The sequence below is a fragment of the Rousettus aegyptiacus genome, unplaced genomic scaffold (genome assembly GCF_014176215.1).
Source record: "Rousettus aegyptiacus isolate mRouAeg1 unplaced genomic scaffold, mRouAeg1.p scaffold_m13_p_15, whole genome shotgun sequence".
NCBI lineage: Eukaryota > Metazoa > Chordata > Mammalia > Chiroptera > Pteropodidae > Rousettus > Rousettus aegyptiacus.
Genome location: NW_023416290.1, coordinates 50,618,086 through 50,640,336, shown reverse-complemented (window position 1 = coordinate 50,640,336; position 22,251 = coordinate 50,618,086). Strand labels below are relative to the sequence as shown.

The 22,251-nt window shown below is 51.1% G+C and overlaps 1 protein-coding gene and 1 pseudogene across 1 annotated transcript; both read left to right on the top strand.

Moving 5' to 3' along the window:
• The first annotated feature begins 1,860 nt into the window (after positions 1 to 1,860).
• Positions 1,861 to 9,800, top strand: KLHL38 (kelch like family member 38). The gene is made up of 4 exons (XM_016166441.2): positions 1,861 to 2,037; positions 2,461 to 4,036; positions 7,810 to 7,915; positions 8,754 to 9,800. The coding sequence occupies exons 2-4, from the start codon at positions 2,702 to 2,704 to the stop codon at positions 9,047 to 9,049; spliced, it is 1,737 nt and encodes a 578-aa protein (XP_016021927.2). The 5' UTR covers positions 1,861 to 2,037; positions 2,461 to 2,701; the 3' UTR covers positions 9,050 to 9,800.
• Positions 9,801 to 13,098: 3,298 nt separating this feature from the next.
• LOC107521605 lies at positions 13,099 to 14,079 on the top strand (annotated as a pseudogene).
• The last annotated feature ends 8,172 nt before the right edge of the window (positions 14,080 to 22,251 follow it).

Sequence of the window (22,251 nt, the reverse complement as noted above, 5' to 3'; positions counted from 1 at the left end):
TAGAGAGATAATTAAGACAAGGGTCTTGCTGCCCAGGCGCTTCCCTTCTAACAAGAGAGACACAGGCAGGTAGACACAATTGCAATGAGGTATGAGGCATGTAATATTAGAAATATGTAGAGGGAAGAGGATGAGAAGCACGAAATAGAGGGACCCTGAGCCCCTTAAGGAATTTAGTCACTCGTCTGTTATATTACCAGCACGGTTCAGATGTGCAGGAACGGTCACCAGCCCTGACAGCTGCACTAGCAAGTTTCCTCTCCAGCATCCTGCTTGTACCTCCGCGGGTCTCTGACCCCCTTGGCTCAGGTGTTCTGCTCCTAATTCTGGCCTCTAGGCCCCCGGTCCCAGGGATATGTTATAGATGTCCTTGCCTGACCTTGGACATGATCTACTCTATGATCCGCAACTAGGAATAAGACACATTACTCCTGCTACCTGGCCCTGTGGTGCCCTTAAGGCCAGGCCAACCCAGCCTCCCAAACAGGGACCAGACACACAAGATTTGCAAGTTGTCCGATGAAGCAAGAATAAAAATGTAAGAGGGAGAGAGGAAAGTGGCAAGAGGTGGCAGGAGACCAATTCGATTCCTGCTTAAGAGTCTGGTCTTTGTCCTGAAGACGTGCGAGCCGCAGAAGGGCATGATGCAGGAGACGGGCAGATTCTGATTTGCCTTCGCCTGGGTGACTCTGATGGTGACGGGGTAAATATACCAGAGGGAGAGAGACTAGGAGCGAGGGGGAAAATCAGTATGGGGGGCCATTACGATAATCCGAGCATAACCTGAAAAAAGAGAGAAAGCCAGGCTTCTCTGCCACTCGCCGGCGGTACCCTCAATCAGGAGCCCCTAGAGGCGACGGCAGGACAGAGCTGGGGGTCTCTTTTAGCCATTCCCATCGTGCAATAGCCCTTCCTCCTGGTTCTGATTCTTACGTTTGGAGGCTGACTCCTACTCCACGACCATCATCATTCTCTTCCCGCTCTCCCTCCTTCTTTTCCCTCTCCCCGTCCTGTTTCTCTCTCTCTTTCCCCCTCTTTCTCCCCCTCTCCCCTCCACTCCCTGTCTCCCTCTGCTTCCCTCCCTCCCTCCCTCCATCTCTTACTCTCTGGCACACCCTGGAGCACTATGCCTTGCCTCCTCTAGCTTGAGCCTTTCTTTTAGGAGAAAATAGAAAAGTAACACAGAGAAACAAACCAGAACTATTTAAAAAACGACTGAAGAACAATCAGCGAGAGGCAGGAATGACCCAGAAGAGTCCAGCTGCCCTCACCACTCTAAAACGGCAGCTTCTGGAAATAAGGAGAACCGACCGAGTTTCGGTCTTTCCGAGGCTGAAAACTCCGGGGTGCTTCACAAATATTAAAAACAAATTTTGTCATTGACTCCATCATCTCAGCGCTGGAGGAGGAAACCACAGTCCTCTCTTATGATCCTGGCAGGCCGGTGGGAAATAGAGACCCATTGAACAGCAACCCTGGGCCCACGCTCTGGCCTCCCTTGTGACCATCGGCCACCTTCCACTTGCCTAGAACTAACTTCAGTGGACTATCCCCAGGTCACAGCACCTGTTCACAGACATCTAGAATTCCCAGGCACTTTTAGGACAAGGGATGCGAGATTTTTTCCAAGTGGGCAGCAAAGTCTTGTCGAAGAGAAGCCGTTCCTCCTGATCTATTTATGCCCATGTAAACACTTGCCAAGGAAACGAGGCTCGTGGGCATGCGCCAGCCCTGCAGGCCCTCGGGCTGCTGTGAAAGCAACTGGAAAGTCACATGTCATAACAGTGGAAAGTACATATGCAACTATTCTTAGCCCTGGAATGTATACACTGTCTCTCTGCCCGGCAGCTCTGTCACAAAGCTCTAGAAAACTGCGAAAGCGCCTTCAGCATAAACAAATCCAGAACCCTCCCGGGACAAACCATTTGCCAACTGCAGCAAAGGCCTGGGTCTATGGTTTCACTTGGAGCTAGAGGTGAAAACTCTGGAGGGACCAGCCGGACCCGACCTCAGTGGATGACACTTCTGCAAAACAAGGTAAATGTCTCTAACATTTTATTCTTGTGCAGGTAGACGGCCAGGTGTCATCATCCAATAAACCCGGCCCAGGGTACTGTTGGGTGTCTGCTTTCTATTTATCCCTTCTTTAAAACAAAACCCTAAAGACTTTGTGGAGCCATGTTTTTAAGAGAAAAGAAAGACATTGCAAAGGTCCATGTTCATCCCTCCTGTCTGTCTGGTTACCAGGAGGCCACGCCCCTAGAATGACATCCTTGGAGGATGACTAACACCCAGAAACATGCTTAGGTGAGTTTACTAAATAACAGGTAGGCTGAGACTCCAGAGAAAGGCTTACAGACTTCTGTTGCTCGAACGCATGGACTGTCATTTTCCTTTATGGCACTATTTCAGCCCTAGACAATCGAGTAACAGTCTCCATTGTTTTTGTTTGTTTCTCAGATTATCTGAAGATGCTCTTTGCCTGTTACCTTTGAGAGTAATCGTAGCCAAAAAGAGTGGAGCGAGCTATAACGTCCGAAGCGTAGGCGGCCCCCCTTTCCAATCTTCACGCAGCGACACTCTTGGCAAGGCGATAGCCACGTGCACCTTGGTGAGCGGACGTGGGGCCGTATGTCTCGGGGCAGCCGCGGCTAAGCTCCCGCCCAGGCGCCCTCCTGGGACTTCTTCCGCTCTCGGCAGGATGGGTGAGGAGCTGCCAGGTGGGCTGCTCTTCCAAGACCATGACTTCTCCTCTGAACTGTTGAGGCAGCTCAACGGCCTGAGACAAAACAGGATCCTGACTGACGTGAGCATCTGCGCCGGGGCCCGGGAGGTCCCCTGCCACCGAAACGTGCTGGCCTCCAGCAGCCCCTACTTCAGGGCCATGTTCTGCAGCAACTTCCGGGAGAGCGGCGAGGCCAAAGTCCAGCTGAAAGGCATCGAGTCCACGGCTCTGGACCGGATCGTCCTGTACGTGTACACGGGGGAGGCGCACATCACGGCGGAGAACGTGCTGCCCTTGATCGAGGCCGCCTCCATGCTGCAGTACCCCAAGCTGTTCGAGGCCTGCTCCTCCTACCTCCAGGGCCAGCTGACGCCCAGCAACTGCCTGGGCATGATCAGACTCTCTGAGGTCTTAAGTTGCCAGACCCTCAGGAAGAAAGCCAGGGAGGTGGCCCTGACACACTTTCCAGAGGTGGCCACGTCGGCAGACCTGAAGGAGCTCTGCGCTTTGGAGTTGAGAGACTACCTGGGAGATGACGGGCTCTGCGGGGAGGAGGAAAAGGTGTTTGAGGCCCTCATGGTTTGGGTCAAGCATGACGTCCAGGCCCGGAGACGACACATGCAGGACCTGCTCAGGCTGGTCAGGCTCCCGTACGTGCACCCGGCCTTCTTCCACCACTTCATCGCCGGCGACGTGCTCCTGCGGTCCTCACCCGCCTGCCAGCTCATCCTGGAGGCGGCCCAGAGGCAGACGTTCTCTCTGCACGGCGCCCCCGGCGCCCCCGACTGCCAACCAAGAAGCTCCTACCAAGACTTCCTCATCCTCTTGGGGGGAAGGAAGGACAGCCAGCAGACCACCAGGGACGTTCTGCTGTATGACAGGCGGACCGGCCAGTGGCAGAGCCTGGCCAAGCTCCCGACCCGGCTGTACAAGGCCACAGCCGTCTCTCTGCACCGCAGCGTCTACGTGCTGGGCGGCATGGTCGTGGGCACAGAGAAGGGGGTGCCCAGTCACGACACCTACATCTTCTCCCTGAAACTCAACCAGTGGAGGCTGGGGCAGCCCATGCTGGCGGCCCGCTACTCCCACAGGAGCACTGCCCACAAGAACTTCATCTTCTCCATCGGGGGGATCGGAGAAGGGCAGGAGGTCATGGCCTCCATGGAGAGATACGACAGCATCCGTGACGTCTGGGAGAGTATGGCCAGCATGCCAGTGGGGGTTCTCCACCCTGCCGTCGCCGTGAAAGACCAAAGACTCTACCTCTTTGGGGGAGAGGACGTCATGCAGAACCCTGTGCGCCTTATCCAGGTATGTGGCTGGTCCCCCCATCACATAAGTGCACGAGAGCGTGCCCACATGCACGCACATGCATACACATGTATGTGCACATACACACGCCCACACACATACATGTATACATATAACACACAGACGCACACATATGCGCATAGCATGTGCATATACATAAACATACACACGTGCATGTGTGCATGCATGTGCACATGCGTGCATATACACACGCACACATGCATATAATACACACATACACACTTGTCATCTTCAGGAGCAAGAAAAAGGAGGGAAGGAAGGAAGTTTAATTACAGCAAGATTTCATGTGTTTATGAATTATTTTTGTGTAAGATTAATACATACAAAGATACATCAGACACAATCCTTGTCTACAAAGTATTCATCTTTATTTGAGAAAAAAATTGGGTACCTAAAAGTTCAAGCTAGAACATATTGAACATCAAATAGTAAAATCCTACAGGAATTTGGCAGGTACTTCTAATTCAAATCAATATGGCCTTAAAAGCAGATTCCCAAGCATCAGTCCACAGTCTGTTACAAATCCCCCAGAACCAGATCTCGGGTCTGCTGAATCAAATCTCTTCGTGTGGGGTCCTGACGGTCATGGTTTACAGAAGTCTTCAGGAGAGTCTAAGGTGCAGGGTTGGGGAACCCTGCCTTAAATGAGAGGTAGTTGCTAATTTTACTCGCAAGCTCTCTTAGTAGGATAATTTTAAAAAAACAAAATTTCAGAATATTGTTTCCCTACTTTATGCAAGTTCTAGCCACTTCTGCAGTTCATCTAATGATACAAAAAGCTTGAGTAACAAGTTTATCTTTAAAGACAATCAAGGAGACCGCTGAGATTTGCTTATTCACTTATAAGAGTGATATTGAGTGCCAACCCCGGCGAAGACCCTGAGGGCACAGTTGTGGGCAGTCAATTGCACCAACCCCCAGCAGCTAACAAGACAATTGCAATTCAGACGCTGACTGGAGGGGTGCTCTAAGATGATAGGGTGTGCCCTAAACCAGTCTAGAGAGAATCAGGCAATTTTGGAGGGAACTCTGTGAGGTTGGTTTAAACTGACTTGAACAGAGAGAGGCAGGGGAAGAGAGAAGGAAGGGGAGGATGATGAGTAGAGGAGGAGGGAGAATCCTAGGATGGATGGATGGAAGGCTCTGGCATGGGCAGAGGTGGGTGGGAAGCTTCTCTGAGCGGGTGAATCTGCCATCTGAGGCAGGAGGCAGAGCCATCTATTGAGAGAGGGGTGGTGTGGCTGGGTAGGGGAGCAGCTGGCATAGAGGCTTTGAAGCAGAAAGGGGCACAGCCCACTGCCTGGAGGAACTGAAAGCATGACAACCTAGCCACCACACGGACCCAGGAGGAGGAAGGGAGGCCACCAAGGCAGAGCGGGGGTGGGGGCGGGGGGGGCAGTCGGTTCCCACATAATCTCCCTCTGCCCCCTTCTCATGCTGCCCTGAGCAACCCCTTCCCCGCTGAGTCCCTGCTACAGCAATTCTGGAACACTCTTGGGGGATAGGTATTTGTGGAGACGAGGCTCTCTAGACTTCCTCAAGGAGCTGGGTTGAGGCCTGAGACAAAGAGGGTGGGCGAAGTCATCAAATCTGCAGTTTTAGACGCTTCCGCTGGAGCCTTGTGGGGAAGGGCTGAAGGGGCCTGAGGGGACAAAGGGAGGAGAGTTGAAGGACCACGGTAGCTTGGGCAAAGGGCACCAGTGGAGATGGACAAAAGTGACCATCTCTGATTTCATTCTTGTCTTGCTTTTTTTTTTTTCTTGCCTTCACTTCTCCAGCCCATATTCTCACCTCCTCCCTGACCATCGAGGCAGCTTCTGAGTCTGTTCCAGAACCCACTTTTTATTTAGGCCGAGAGAGACATGCCCTCCTCCCCTCTGAGCTCTGCCCGCACGTCGCTCGTGTGATACGGTGCTTCCACGTAAAACTAGAGCCCCTCCCTCTTTTCTTAAAACTAGTTTTCAAAATAAGGTCAACAGATACGCTGATGATTTCACGCCGCAAAATTATCAACTTCCCCAAAACACAAAGCTCAAAAAAATCTTTAGATCTGGCATATTGGAAAATTCGCAGTACAAACAAGACCCTTGCAAAACCAAAAATTAAAAAAAAAAATGATAACATGAGTGATTCTTTTACACTGCAGTGAAGAGAAGGGGAAAAGTATTAATTTGTAAGCCCTCTTATCTGTTTAGCATTAGCTTTGAAGTCGAAATTTTACTCATTTAGATGTAGTTTAAGATGAATGCTTAGCATTACTTCACAAAGCGGGCTGGATTTTCAGACACAGGTTCCGAGATCTCTTCCAGGGGTGGTTCATCCTCATGCACGCATTCCTTTAAGAATCACACCGTACCGGGGTTACTGTGCGAACTGTGTGCGTACATGGACCTTTCTACTTGGCCATCTTTCCACCTCTGTTGCTGGATGGCATTAAGCAGACCGGTCACCATCCTTCGATATTCTTGCCCTGGCCTCTCTGGGGGGTATTACAAAGATTGTGAGCAAGTGTTTAATCATTTTCGAAACCATACTCAAATCCGATAGAAGGCCAGGAGGCAAATACTCACTCAAGTAAAATGCAACCAGTGATCCCACTTTCCCAAGGGGTCACCTAAGTATTTTCAGATAAAATCATGTGGCTTGTCCCTGTCTCTATCTAGCACTTGGCCTTCTCCATGCTTCCCCAACTTAAAGGACTGACTGAGACCTCAAGAGGTCTCCAGGCTCAAAAGTGTCCATCAAGTCAGGCCACACCTACATGACCCCAAGCAGAACCAGGAGTGTGGAGGTTAAAAGCATGGACTCTGGGCTCAACCACACCAGCTCTTTCACTCACCCTAGCTGCGTGACCTTGGGAATGTCATTTAACCTCTCTGAGCCTCAATGTCTAATCTGAAAACTGGGGGCGAGTAATGGTACCTACTTCATAGGATTGTTGTGAAGATCAAATTTGCTAAAATGATTTTTAAAAACTGGCCTTTAATAAGGTCGTGATTACATTTTACGCAGAATTTCCAGTGAAGACTACTGTGCCATTTTCCTCTGTAAATGAATGTTTTTATTCCTTCTTTTCTTATATGAAGTCTACCCGCTATCCCTTCTGCTACATTTCGTCGGTCATGAATTTACATTTAATATTTCAACTTGAATCTGAGGAAATTAAGAGGAGACCGCGTTCTGAGAATCATGATTGGCTTCTGCTTCAGAGCATGGCCAAGGAGCCCGGCCTCCACCTCTTCGCTCTTTCTTCCTTCTCTTATGCTTCCTTTTTCTGTGATTCTAATGAGTTTCAGGCATGAACTGTTCAAAACCCTTCCTCACTCAGCCCCCTATTTATTCTTGGCTCTAAGGCCCTCTCGGATACACTGGAACATTTAGAAATTTAAACATGAGCCAGAAATAAAAATAATTGAAAAATCATTGGTTTCATGAATCTCCAAGTTGCTCCACTCCTCATTAAAAGAAAAATATGTTCCAAACAAGGTAAGTGAATGCATACCACAACGCATAACTCTTGGTCCGTTCTGTAAAAACACAGCCACTGATCTCATGGGGTCACAGAAAGAGCAAATTCTAGCAATAGTCTCCTTTCCATTATTTAAGGACATTTTGTTTATTGACATTTTGAAAACGGGAAAAAAGGAGAAAGAAAAAAAATCACTTCTGTTTTACCCTACTTACTACTTCGATCTTTTTTTAAAAAATATGTCACTTTAAAGCGCAGGGCCCTGATTCTATTTCTGCCTCAGGTGTATCACATCTCCAGAAACACGTGGTTCAAAATGGAGACGAGAATGATCAAGAACGTGTGTGCCCCTGCGGTGGTGCTGGGGGAGAGGATTGTCATCGTGGGAGGTGAGTCCGAACCAGGGGGTCGCTGGGCTGGGCACGGACGTGCCACTTCCTGTGGGAAAAGGGTCACGAGCAGACCCACGTTGTTCCACAAGACTCTTTTCAAAAGCACATCCCTCTTGCTGGGGGAGTGTGGCCCACTTGCCAAAGTTCTCTTCTCATCCAGAAGTTTCTCCCTGTCTTAATTTGTAGACGGGAATGAAATAGTACCTATACTGCAGAGTCGTGATTAAAAAAGAAAAGTGCTCACGTATCAGAAGCACTTAGCTCTATCCCAGACACATGGCAAATGCTCAGAAAACGTTTGCCGTTGTTAACATCTGCTGCTAATAGTGGACTGGTTTGGGAGTCAGATCTGGGTTCGAATCCTAACTCTGCCACTAACTGGCTGCATGCTCTTTGGCAAGTTATTCCTGTGTTTGTGCCTTACTTTGCTCATCTGTAAAATAGGGGTCCTAATGGTACCTCCCAGATAGGGCTGTCGTGGAGACTCATGAGGGTCCCTAAGGCTCCTTCTCTGGGTTGTTGTACCTCTTGGATGGGCATGTGAGAGAGATGAAAAAGCCATCAGAATCAGGAGGCTGCTCCCCTTTGAAGAACGGCTTAGGTGCCGCCTTAAAGTGGGGTTAAGGATGCAGGGCCAGGATCAGACAGATCCGGGTCCAAACCCCAGCTCTGCCACACACTAGACCGCGGGTGGGTTACTGGAACGTTCCACACGTCAGTTGTGAGCCCGGCCTTGGTGGTAGGCGATGGCAGAGATTGGACACGTCCCTGGACTGCTCGCCTCCAGTCCCAGCTGGGCAGCGCTGACCTTGCTGATGCGCCATTCGGTTTCCAGGTTACACCAGGAGGATCCTAGCTTATGACCCTCAGTCCAACAAATTTGTCAAATGTGCGGACATGAGAGACCGGAGGATGCACCACGGGGCCACGGTGATGGGGAACAAGCTCTACGTGACAGGCGGGAGGCGGCTGACCACAGACTGCAGCATCGAGGACTCCGCCTCCTTTGACTGCTACGACCCCGAGACGGACACCTGGACGTCACAGGGGCAGCTGCCTCACAAACTCTTTGACCACGCCTGCCTCACTCTCCAGTGCATACCTCACACCTCCAGCGTCCCGCAAGCCTGACGAGAATCCGAGAAGCCACCACTTGGTCAAGATGCTCTTGCTGCGAGAGACAGAACTCAACTCCAAAGAGCTTAACCCTGGAAAGGTGCAGGGAGAGCTCGCAGGACTGGAAGTTCCGGAGTCTGGACACCTGGAACCGGGCATCTCGTTGGGAAAAACTCTCTCTCTCTCTCTCTCTCTCTCTCTCTCATCTTCATTCTATAAATAAGCATCTTAATCCACACAGTATGACCGCAATGGCAACCGTTAAATCCAGACTCACACTCTCTAGCTTTGCATCTTCAGGAGAGAAATTCACCATTATCTATCTAATAATAACCCTAAAAAATAAAATGCTCATGGGCCCATTTTGAATTCCTTGCTGACCTCATGAGCCAATCCCCGTTTCCAGGGATAGTGCTACTATAATTGGCTAGTTCTGGATCGTGTTCCTGCGGGCAGCCGGGGAGTTAACTATTGTTGTGGACAGCATACCAAACTGCACATAATGGCAGGGAGTGGTTCCCCAGAGGAAGAAATGATGGGCTGACAAAAAAAGCACATCTCCCCCAGGACATCATGGAAATTTGGAATAAGGAGACTAAGAGACCCACAGTGGTCCCCGGAAGCACTTGGTCCTGGTGGCAGCATGAGCAAGTGGCCGTGGCTCTGTTTCTCTGCATTCTGTGCCTTGGAATTCCAGAGAAGTATGTGCAACTCAGTATCTACTGTTTGCAATTTTGCCTGTGCTGCCAGAATAAAGTTTGTTTCTGTTGCCAAATGATGTTTTTCTCCAGCCTCTGGGGAGCTATAAACCTGCAGAATTAATCAGGATTTTCATTTTGGTAAATGTTATGAGAATTGCTCTTCTGAGGAAAGCCAACGAATTCCTTCAGAGATTACAGCAATTATTGCCCTCTCAATGCCAGGGGTGACTTTCCCTAGGCCCCTCTTTATCTCAAAGTGCCTCCCACGCGGGCCTGGCCCCAAGCACAAAGTAAGCTGAAGCTGGCAGCACATTACAATCACCTGGGAGGATGTTTGAAAACGGGGCCCGGCCCCATGCAAAACAGACAGATGGGGATTCTCAGGGGCTGGGCCCAGAGCTCTGTATTTTTGAAAAGCATCCTAGGTCGCCGTAATGTGCAGTCGGAACCACTGCCCTGCTCAGCCGTGCACACCGAAGACCTTCATGCGCTGGTCCCATTCCCGCCCCGTCCTGGCCAGCCCTGTCCCCGCCCAGCGATGTAGGTCAAGTCCTCTCCCCACCAATGGAACCACCCGGAATGAGCCTTGCTGCCCTGAGCCTGGCAGGGGAGTGCCCCCAAGCCGAAGTCTTCCTCCCCATCAGGTGCTCCAGGTCCATGTTCTGAACTTTTCCTTTTTTCTAGTTTATATTTTTTGCACTTCGGTTTCTCCCGCTGGGGCCAGAAGCTCTGCCCTGTTCCCCAGACCACTTGGCTGTGGTCCAGACACCCTGCCTGGATGGTCGGCCTTCTTCCTAGGCCCGGGCACTGCCCCTTTAGCTGCTGCCTGAGCTCTTACTCCAACTGATTCTCTTTGAACCTGTCTGCTCTGGCTCTCAACCCCGCCTCTCCCTGAAAGCGTTTGTGTAGAGGTGACCGGCGACGCCGACAGCGCCCACCTCGCAGTCCGTTTTCATTGCTCGTCTGACTTGGCCAGCCGGCAGCGTTCCGCGCAGGCCGGCCTCCCCTCCATCCTGATACACCTCCCTCCCTCGCTCCACCTGCAAAACGACTCCGCCCTCCTCCTCTCACGTCCTGACTCCACCCTCCTCTCTTCATTTTCCTGACTGATAAGCTGGGTCACACACCCCGCCCTCAGTCGGCTCTCACGCCCGCGGTGAGCGAGCTCATCCAGCCCGAGCGTCACATACCACCCAGGCACTGCCGGCTTCCCATCCTCCAGACCTCCAGTGCTTACCCTCCGTCCCCACCTTGACGTTGAATCCAAACCTCGAACTAAGCTTGTTCAAGATCACTCACCAAACCGGCTTCTCCCACGGGCTTCCCCACTTGGAGTGGGGGCGATATCTTTCGCCCAGTTTCTCGGGCCCAAAGCCTGGGACGCTGCTCATGATGCTTTTCTCTCTCGCACTCCATCTGTTCCAAATACGCCCAGGGCCCAACTCCCTCTGTCCACCCACGGCGCTAAGTCCAGTCCTAGCACCGTGGTTTCTCACCTGAGCTACTACAATCACCTCATCACTGGTCTCTCTGCGTCGTCTTTGCCTCCTGAATCTCTTCTCAACACAGCAGCTTGTGCTTATGTTTTACAAACATAAAAGTCAGAATAGGCCGTCGCTCTGTTTAAAGTCCTCCGAAGCCTTCCTGGCTTTCTTGGATGACTGTCAGGGGCCTGCAAGATTGCCCCCCACCCGCCCCTCTGCTACCTCTCTGCTCTCGTCCCCTGGTCTCATCTCCCACTGTCCACTGCCCCCCCCCCCCACTCAGCGTTAGCCACACTGGCCTCCAGACTCACACCTTCCAACCGAGCAAGTTGCCCCTTTCTGTTTTCACACTTGCTGTGCTCTCCGCCCAAAAAACGCTTTCCCCAGATCTCACACCCACACGGCTCGCCCCCTGCGGGCTCTCCAAGGACGCCCTCCCTGACGGCCCTTCTCTGACCCATCACAGGGCCTGTCAGCGACACCCTGAAATAGACCACGAGCACCTCCGGTCCTTCCTCACCTCCTGACCAGCCCCCCGATGGACTCGCTGCCCCTCTGATCCTGCCAGAGGAGGCTTTAAAACACAAACCTGTTCGTGCTATGTTACTCTCCTGCTTAAAATGACTCTGCGGCTTCTCGGAGACCTTTGCATAAAGCCCCCGACCTCTCGCCCAGCCTCTCGGGCGGTCTGAGTCCAGCGCCCGCCTCTCTTTCCGGCCTCATCTTCTGCCGCTCCTCTCCCGGCTTCCCACAGCCGTCCCTGGTCCACCCATCCTTTACTATTTGCCCCCTCCCCTCTCTTGTCTCAGGGCCTTTGGACTTGCAGTTGCCCCCGCCTGATACACACCTCCCTGACCTCTTTGCCTGATGTAATTTCACCCCATACCTTACACACCAGATTCAAAGCCACTGTATCAAGGAGGCCTTCCACGCACCCTCCACCCCAGCCTGGGGCCTCTCTCCCATTCAATGTCCCCACCGTCACCTACACTGCCTGTTTTTCTTCCTTCGAGACCCTCATTCCATTTGTAACGACTCGATCACTGCCTTCCCCTCTCAACCCTTATTCTGTTCTCTGCATTCCCAGGGTTGGACTCAGTGTCTGCCATACATATATAGGTCCCCAATAAATATACGAGGACAGATTAAAGCATCAGTAAATGAATACAGAGGCTGAATCTACATCGCCTCGGGGCTCTCCATCTCGAACCCAGAGGCCAGTGTGTGTAGGCACCAGTCTGAGCGCCCCAGGTCCCATTCTGCCCTTCCCTCTTTCCTTCTGCTCTCCCATCCTGCACTGAGTGCGGGGTGTCGGGGTGTCTGGGTGGGGGAAGAAGCAGCATGGCCTGCCGGGGCCAAGCCTGGAGGATGAAGGGCTTTGTCTCGAGGACTGTATTTGCCTGGCGTGAAAAGTGGGAATCTTGCTGTTTGTAAACTCCCTTTGTGGCCTCCAACAAGCCTTCTGCCAGAGACTTGCTAATGCCTTGACTTTCTTTTCCCTTCGTCTCGGTCCAATATTTAATAAGCTGCCAGAATGTGTGGCTACTCAGAGCTTATCCAAGCCTCCCCAGGACACAGAACTGCGTAAATTACCTGTGGATTCATTAAAAAAAAAAAAAAAAAAAAATGGCACCAGGGCCAAACACATTCCTCTGTGGCAGGTACATTCATACACCAGGGCATCCCACTGGCCAACTCCATACCTGAACTAAATTGCAAAATGACCTTCAGGACACAAGGGAGCCTTTCCAAAATGCTGAGGAGAATCTCAGTCCAAAAAGAAAGAGAGGAGGTTTTGGCACCAGGCTTCCTTGCTCTCACTGGCTGAGTAGAGAGTCACAATCCAGAGCTGAGGTCAAAATATATTTAGCCAGGAGCAGTCAAGCTGAAACATTTTAAGTTAAAAAAATGTCAACTGGCATGGTTTAAAACTTACGCAGCTGGAGCTGCCTTGCACCCAAAGGTGGAGTTGGGGCCTGGCATCTCCTCCTTCCCCTGGCCGGGCCCTGGCCCACCCTGTCCCTCATGGTCGAGATGGGCTCCCCCAAGAGCATCCCAGCCTCTCCAGCACGGGCTTGAAGCACAGCAAGCATCTGGCTCGAGGGGCGCCCCGCGCTCACCTAGTGTGGGCGTCGTGCTCACAGCCAAACCTGCCAGCAGCGGGCAGCTGGAGGGTCCCAATCAGGCCTGGGGCTCAGACCCCCTCTTGTCCTGCTCTTAGCATTGCACGAACACCTGTGAAGACCAGCTGTGGAGAGCCCCCAAGGCCACGGGTGGAAGAGCTGAGTGAAGTATTTGAGATCGAAGCCCCAAGATCAAACCTCCCCCCAGAGCCTGTTCTGCCCCTAGAGGCCCTTTGTCTTCTGAATTGGACTTGCCTCTGGGCACCCAGCTTTCCCTGGGGAACCAGATTGCCACCTCAGAGTCAGATTGAGCAGGTGTTTTCCAAAGAGGAAACAGGACAGCCAGTGCTCAGACAGGCCCTTGAGAGACCCCGAGATGTGCAGGTCTTCAAGCTCTAAGCACAACAGATGGAAACCGAACGGCGAGGCCCCAGGGTCTGAGACCTCCTCCCTCCGTCCTGCAGGACGGCGACTTCCTCAGGACACTGACATCACGACAGGGTAAGCGACCTTCTCCCCCGAGTGAAACTGTTGGGGAACTAAAGGAAGGGACCATTCTGGGAACTGGATGACTGTGTGGGAGCTAGGCCAGGACTGTGACAAAGACAAGCAGCACTTGGCCTTCGTAGAGAACGAGGTCGTCGTGGCCCGGCCCTGGGTTCGCCGGGGGGCTGGTGACAGTCTGTGTCCTCTCGCCCCTTCTTTCCCTGGGAGACTGGAACGGCGCTCTCTCTCTCTCTCTCTCTCTCTCTCTCTCTCTCTCTCTCTCTCTCTCTCTCTCTCTCTCTTTCCTTTGAGTATCCCTGAACGATCAGCTCTGGAACTGAGAGCATTCTTGGGCCTTCTTTGTGTCTTCTGTGTTTCTTACATATTCAAGGAAGTGATTTTTTTTTTTTAATGTCAAAAAAATGTATATATTTTTAAATTGTCAACCCGCCTGACTAATCATCTGAATGGACAACAAGGGAAGGGGAAAAAATGAAGCGGAGCAGAGCTCGGCAAGGAAGCAATACCAAAAATGCCAGACGCCGTGTCCCGACACACACCGGTGCGCAGGACCGGAGCCTGAGCAGAGAAGACGGTGACAGAGGGAAGAAACCGCAGCCGGGGCCGGGGGAAGCGGGCACCGGAAACCTCGCCCACCCTCCCACCCCCACCCCCCGGCCTGACCCCCCGCAGGCGTCTTAGAGGAAGTCTTGCTGTGCTGAGGCCACCATCAGGCCCTTCACCTGGATGCGGCTGTCCCCTGGCAGAGCAGCATGGCCCCAGCAGACGGAGTTGCAGGCTTCCTGGCCCTACCCGTTCAGACCCTTCCTGACTCTCCCCCTGGAATTAGAAGTGGCTCCAAAGATGCGTCCCTGCCCCCATCCCCCCGCTGGAGGCTCCAGCCTCCCCTCCAGGTGGTCTCCTCTTCATAATCCGCTTTAGCCTCTTCTGCATCCACTCTCTCTGGTAAAACACAGAAAGTCCCCAGCATCCTCATCTTAAAACCAAAGTTCAAACACGGGCGGAATTTACCTTCGCCACCTGCAACAAAAAAACCATGACGTCCCCAGAGGACAAGGACCGAGACTGGTTTTACTCAGACATGTCGACCTCCCTAGGATGGCCGACGGCCCCCGAGCCCACTCCAGCACGCCCCGGGGGCCTGTACCTCCGTGCCTTGGTTCATGCTGTTCCCTCTGCTACGATGCCGTTCCCCGTCCTGCCCACGGAGCTCTCGCTCAGCCTTCACCTCCTCTCTGGAGCCTTCTCCAACCTCTCTCCCCGCCTTGCCTTTATTCCAGCTCCTTTCACATTGCGGCACCATAGAGCTTTGTTGAATGGCACTGGAAGGGGAGCTCCTCGGGGGGCCCAAGACGGGGTCCGGCGCTCTGTGAACCCCCAGGCCAAGTTCAGTCAGTGAACGGGTCCTAAACACCGCCGGAATGTCTGGGCTGCTCTGGGTGAAGACGATCGTCGGACACACTGGGGTTGAAATCGGGTGGGGACAGATGGTAGCTAGGCCTTAGCGATCACTGTTGCAGATCTGACGGCAAAGAGAAATATGAACTAACATGAAGTAGGGTAGGAATGAAAATTACATTGATTCCTGCCCTGGGAACCCTATTCGAGACGAGCAGAAGTTCATTGCTGATGGCCCTTCGATGACCCGGGTCCCTCGAACTCAGCCTGCGCTCTGTCTTCTTGGATCGGTTTTCAGAAACCTCCCCTCTCCCAAGGCGTTAAAGCCTTTACTAGCCTCCGGGCCCCCGATGGCGTCCCCGCCCCACACTTGGTGATTAGTGGGAGCGGCATTTTGTACCACACAGAAAACAAAGCCGGGAGCAGAAGAGACCGGGACCCGAATTCGGGTTCTGAAATTCCTGGCGGTGCAGCTCCTGACAAGTTACGTCACCTCTCTGAGCCTCAGTTTCCACATCTTGAAAATGGGGGAATTTTTACCGGCCTGAGGGATCGATTCAAGAACGACTAGAAAGATGATGGACGTTAACGGACGCCGTACAGCGTCTGCAGTCGAGCGGGCCACGGACGTGGCACGGTGCCCGCCCCTCCCCGCGTTCGGTCCTCCTCCCTGTCTTCACTGCTGGCTCCCTGTCTGCGTATCCTCAGGGGAGAACCTCCCTGAATACTCCCTTTCCCTGGGGACGGTGACTGATCCAGACGACCCAGGACAGCCCTTCCACTCCAGTTGCTATGGCTTTTCGCCCTTGAGGACCCCATTTCCCAAAAACTTGCTAACTGGGCCACCTCTGCTAGCACTGCTTTCTTCATTCACTCTTCGTTCATTCATTCATTCATTCACTGTTATTTATTCATTCAACAAATATTGACCACAAACCCTACACTCCAGAGACGGTGGTAAATACGGGAATCACGGAGTGAATGGGGAGGCGAATGAGGCTCCTGCTGTAACATCCCGCACAGACCCCTGGAGTCTTCCCATCCTGATGTGTTCAAACGGGAAGAAATGATGGCAAACAAGGTAGCAAGACTGGCAGGACTCAGGGCTCAGCTCAGGTACTTAGGTACTGCACCGATGTCCAAGGCTGCCATAACGGACTGCCACAAACTTAGTGGCTTAAAACAACAAAACGGTGTCTCTCACAGTTCAGGAGGCTGCAAGTCCAACATCAAGGCAGGGCCACGCTCCCTCCGAAGGCCCTAAGAGAGGATCCTTCCTTGCCTCTTGCAGCTCCTGGTGGCTGCAGAACTTTGCCGTCCTTGGCTTACCGCTGCACCACTCCAGTCTTTGCCGCCATCGCCTCATGGCCTTCTTCCCTGCATGCTCTGTTCTGTCTTTCGTTGGATTCCTGATCCCTACCTGATCACATCTGCGAAGACCTTATTTCCAAATATAGGCCTATTCCGAGGTTCTGGGTGGATGTGGATTTGGGGGAGGCACTACTCAGCCCACTAAGGACACCATCTCCCCCAGGAAGGCACCCTTGATGCGCCCCCAGTCCCAGTCTGCCTCAGGCTGGGCCACCATGGCATTGACTCATCCTCGGCTCCCCCTTGTCATCAGGGACATCTCAGGGGCATTCACCGCGTCTTTCACTGCTGCCGCACGGCCCTGGCACCAAGAAGATATTCAGTAAATGTGCCACTTCACGGGGACGAGCAACTTTTAATGGATTCCAAGGCCAACGTAGTCAAGACACAGCTTCTGAGCTGCTTCCCAAAAGTCCAAGATAAGCAACGTCTGCCAAATGCAAATCAAGAAGGAATTAGGGTCCGCAAGATGAACCTCAGGGTCAGGCATAAGAAATTATCTAAGAACTAATCGGTTAGCACAGCATCACCCACGGGTCCTGTCCTCAGTGTCGACAACATAAGCCTTTGGGGTGACGTCACGAGGGGCCGCACCTTAAAGCAGAAGCCGAAGCTGAGGGTGCTGGAGGAGGGGGTCTGGTTTCTGAAATGTCAGCTCTCACGCAATCTCATAGGAATTCTAGGCTCCTGTTCAAATGCCGCGTCATTCCCTTCTTGTGGGGAATTTGGTTTTTGTTTCCCTAAAGATCTCCACAAGTCTCTTTTCTTCTTCGTTTCACTTGTCTGACTTAATTAGAATTCCAGGGCCTGCAATCCAGAATCCCCTAGCAATGCTCCCATTACAAGCCAATGGTCCAGAAAATGGTGCTTTGAGAACAGAGAGATTCGAAAAGCCGAGGTGTTTTGAGTTAGGAAGATGCAAGCACAGAATTATGTCCTATTTGAAATCGGAGGCTTCCTTTGCAGTTTCCCCGAAAGACCCGTCAGCGTTACCCACATTCAGAGACAAGAGGCCACCTCGGGGCAGCTGCAAAATCAAAACCTTCTGCAGAGGGCTGGAATGGAAGCGATGTGGAGACATCTGTACTGAAGACAAGACCAAAGGGGGAAAAAAAATAGAATTCATTAGTAGAGCGTCTGAGACACTTATCTTTTGCAGAGTGTTTGAGAAGAAAGCAGAATTAAATCCCACTTTGGGTACAGATTTATTCGGCGTACTTATCTGAAGAGCAAAACTAAGAATGCCAGTGGGTTTGAGGGAGTCCAGATAACTCTCCATTTGAGACAGAGACCATCATGTCTATAGGTGTAACAATTGGCCCTCAAAAAAACGGTGAAATAACGAGTCAGTGAGTGATAACGGTTAATATTCATTGCCCACTTACTAAGCACTGTATGTACATTACCTAGCTCAGTTATCACGAGAAACTTCTGGAACCTTCTCAGCACCCGTCCTGACCACCCCATCTAAAGTAGCCTCCACTCCGCCTACTGCGTCATTCACCCTCACCCCTTGTTTCTTCTCTTGATAACTTTTATTATAATTGTTTCTTGGTTTTCTTGAGTTTATTTAGTTGACGCCCCCACAGAAATGGAAGTTCCATGAGGAAGGAGACCACAGCTGCCTTGTTCACATTTTTTTCTGGCTCCTGACACAGAGAAGGCCATCAACAAACACTTGTTGAATGAATCAATGACTCAATGAATGAGTGAATCAATGAGTGAATGAAAGGCAATCCAGGCATTCAGGAAGCAGCACAAAGGAGTGCGAAGGTACGTTTTTAGAATGGCGTGGGCAGGTGCGATGCGAGGAAAGGGTTAACTGGCGGTGGGAAAGGCATGGTGGTCTTAGTCTAGGCTAGTGCTGCAAGATCATTCTGCAGGCAGCCAGTGGAAGGATGGAGAAGTCTGGAGAGTGCAAATGAGACACTGTTCCCATCCCCAGGAGGGAGGATGAGCTATAGCCACTAACGTAACAGCGAAGAGTAAAGGGACAGGAGAGTACATGGCACCAGGTGGCAGAATCCACAGGGAACTGGGCACTAATCGGACGTTGAACAGGGAAAGGGTGTGGAGGGAGAAAGAGAGAGAGCAGTCGCAGGCCTGGCTGACGCACAGGATGCCTGTGCCATCAGCAGGGAAGCACAGATTGGAAGGAAAAGAAGTTTGCCACAGGCACCAGCCCCGAGGCAAAAGCTTCAAGACAGATAGGGAGTCCTCCCAAGTCCAGCTGGAGTGCTCCTTGCCCAGGGGTCTGTACAAGGCCTATGGATCTGCAACCTATAGTCTGTCTCCCCCACTAGATCATAGGGGCCCGTCTTTCAGAACCCCTTTTAAAAATCCCTGGCCACCACTGAAAACATCTCTAACAGTGGTTTTTTCAGTGGTGACCTTTCGCATCTGCAGAGCCTGTAAGGCGGTGTCTAAGTGAATGAGAGCACAGACTAAGCCAATGTGCCTGGCTCTGCTCTTCACTGGCTGTGTGGTGCTGGGAAAACTAACCAACCCCTCTGTTCCTCAGTTTCCTCGTCTCTAAAATGGGAGTTATAATACCTGCCTCCTTATAGAGATTTTGAGAAGACTAACTGAATTAATATACGTAAGTGCTATCTATGAGTTATTGTTATTAGCATCACTGTTACTGAATGTATTACACTGCAAAGAGCCCAGTTGCTGGCTGTGTGGCCTTGGGAAGGTCTCTTAACCTCTCTGAGCATCAGCGTCTTCTTTGGTAGAACGGAGATGATGATGATATCACTCTGTAGTAGGATGAATCATAGCCTCCCAAAAGATATAGCCTTATTTGGGAAAAGCGTCTTTGCAAATGTAGCTATGTAAAGGACCTCAGGATGAGGTAATCTTGGATGATCTGGGTCGCCCCTAAATCCAATGACAAGAGAAGAGCTAAGGGGGTGTCGAGAAACGGGGGGAAAGCCACCGTGAAGATGATGGCAGTTTGGAACTATACAGCCCATGAGCCAATGAATGCCTGAAGCCGTCAGAAACTGGAAGAGGCCAGGAAGAGTTCTCGTCTAGAGCCCGGAGGGAGGGCAGCCCTGCCGACACCGCAATTTTATATTTCCGGCATCCAGAACTGTGAGAGAATAAATTTCTGTTGTTTTAGACCACCACGTTTATGGCAATTTGTTGCAGCAGCCCCAGGAAACTAATACAATCCCTAAGAGGATTGCCCCAAGGATTGAAAGAGGTGAGGGCCATAAATAGCCAGCATTCCCCAATTTAGAACAATTATTGTTATAAGTTACTTCCCTTGTCTGGACCTTGATCACCCCGCCCAGAAGGTAAGGAAGTTAGATGGGATAAAGATGCCCAAGTTTTTGCTCCCTTGCACCGGCTCCTTCACCATTTGACTTCCTCACAAGGTGGGTTGGGACCAAGTTAATTCCTCATCTCCCCTCCTCTCCCTCCTGTCCCCTACTCCAGAGATCTATGATGAAGACTGTCCCAAGATTTATAGGTCTTCACGTCTCTGTGTCCCTCAGGGAGGATGGTGGGCACTTTCTTGTCCTTTTCCCATCTTCTCACTGGAGGCGATAATGAGACCAGAGAATCCTGAGCAGCCACCTTCCAGATCTTCCAACGTGAAAGAAGAACCTAGGCAAGTCCCTCAACCCCACTAGGACGCGATTGCCCATGTTGTATTTTAGGGATTATGATGTTCCCCTCCTTCCCAGGGCTTGACGAAGAAGAAGCCCCGAAGACAGCCACATAAATGCCTAAAACGAATCTATGAATGGTGTGAGTAAGAACAGATGGAAAAGCAAAATGCACGATGACATTTAAATTTCGAATTGACAGCGACACCGTAAATGACAGTAATAGCAGAAAGGGTGGGAGGGAGGGGAAGACGATGCTTCACAGGTATATTGGATGGGGATGCGATGATCTTTGACCACGCTATGGAAAGAGGGCCCCTCGCTACTCTCCTCGGCTCCTTGCTCCTCAGTTCTAACTCACTCCGCCTCTGCCGCCAGAAGTCAGGACTGGAGAAGCAACCCCAGGAGAAGTGGGAAAGCAATAGATCCGCTTCTCTTTCTTAAAGATTAAAATCTGGCTAGATCTCTTTCTTGCTTAACTCTCCTTGACGGCGTCTCACCTAGAAACATTCAAGCTTCACTGCCGTACATGTGCGAGGATAGACGGCCTCCACTTGATCAGGCGACAGATACAATGGTAGCAGAGGGGCCACCCGATAGACACTCGGTGAATGCTGTCTCCTTGCGGCCTCACACTGTTTTCTTCAGTGAGCCAAAGAGAGAGAACGTTCATTCACCAATCAACAAACAATGCTTAACTATTGACCACAGCGGTAGATGCAGAGAAGCAGACACTTGGCCACTAACTCCTCATCCTGTGAGGACACGGTGACCCGTCATTCACGCCAAAAGCACAGAACGCTTTTCCTTTAAAGGCTCAGCTCAGGCGAATGTGGTCGAGGCCTTAGTTTGTCGCGAAGTTTTCAAGGAAATATTTTTGCCCTCAAAATTGCCTCCTTTTCATCTAGAATTATGATTTATTTCATTATTCAGTGACTTAAAATTCATGAAATTTTGTGGTTAGAGCAAAAATGTGTCACACACAGTTCTGTATGTCCACACAATGAGGCTGAGAAAATCTGACAATGGAAATCATCATTTCTTCTCCCGGAGTTAAATGGCCTTCTGACCTCTTCGTTTGCTCGTTTTTTACTTATAATATTGTATCCCCTCAATCAAAAACATTGCTTTGGGGGGGAAAAAATAACATAATTAGATGTAAGGCTCTTTAAATAAAGATAAAGCTTGAAACACTGTACTTTCTTAGACTAGTTTCAAGACTCAAAGTCTCAAATGCAAACGTGACATTTCTGAGTCATGGAGCTAAAAGGAGGCCTGAGAGACTAGTCGGTCCCGCCCAGAGAGGCAACATGGAGAAATGGAAAGAGAGTGGGCCTCGTGAAAAGCATCCAAGGACCCGGATTTGAGATTCGGCTCTCCCTGTACGAGGCATGAGACCTTGGGCAGGTCACTAAGCACCAATGTCCTTACCTATAAAATGGATGGGCATCATCTGCCCAACACTCTTGAGCAAGTTGCAACGGTGAATTAGAAAACAGACAACGTTCTGGGACGGACAAGGATAAATATTCCCCCACAAGCCTCACTCCATCTCTCAGGCCTCAAGGCCCATTTGTCGTGCAGAAACAAAAGAAAAAGGATGATTAAAGAAAACCACTGAACACGCACATGTCCCCAGCATCCAGAGCAAGAAACGGGACATTATAGCACCCCACAAGGCCCCTTCGTACTGCCTTCCAGTTCTTAGACTCTCCAGAGAAAACCACTGTCCTGACTTTCGAAACCTCAGGTTAATTGTACCTGTTTGTGAAGTTCTATAAAGGGGATTTGGGTAGTCTGAACTCTTGGGCATGACTTCTTTTGTGCCACATTAAATTGGTGAAATTCATCCCTGCTGTCACTTGTAGTTGTATTTTGTTCATTCTCGTTGCTTTTAGTTTTCAACTGCATGGCTACACCGCAATTCGTGTATCTGTTTTATTCTCGTTGCTCGTTTATGTGGCTTCCATTGGGGTTATTATGAACCACCTGATGCATCTTTTGGTGAGCATCTAA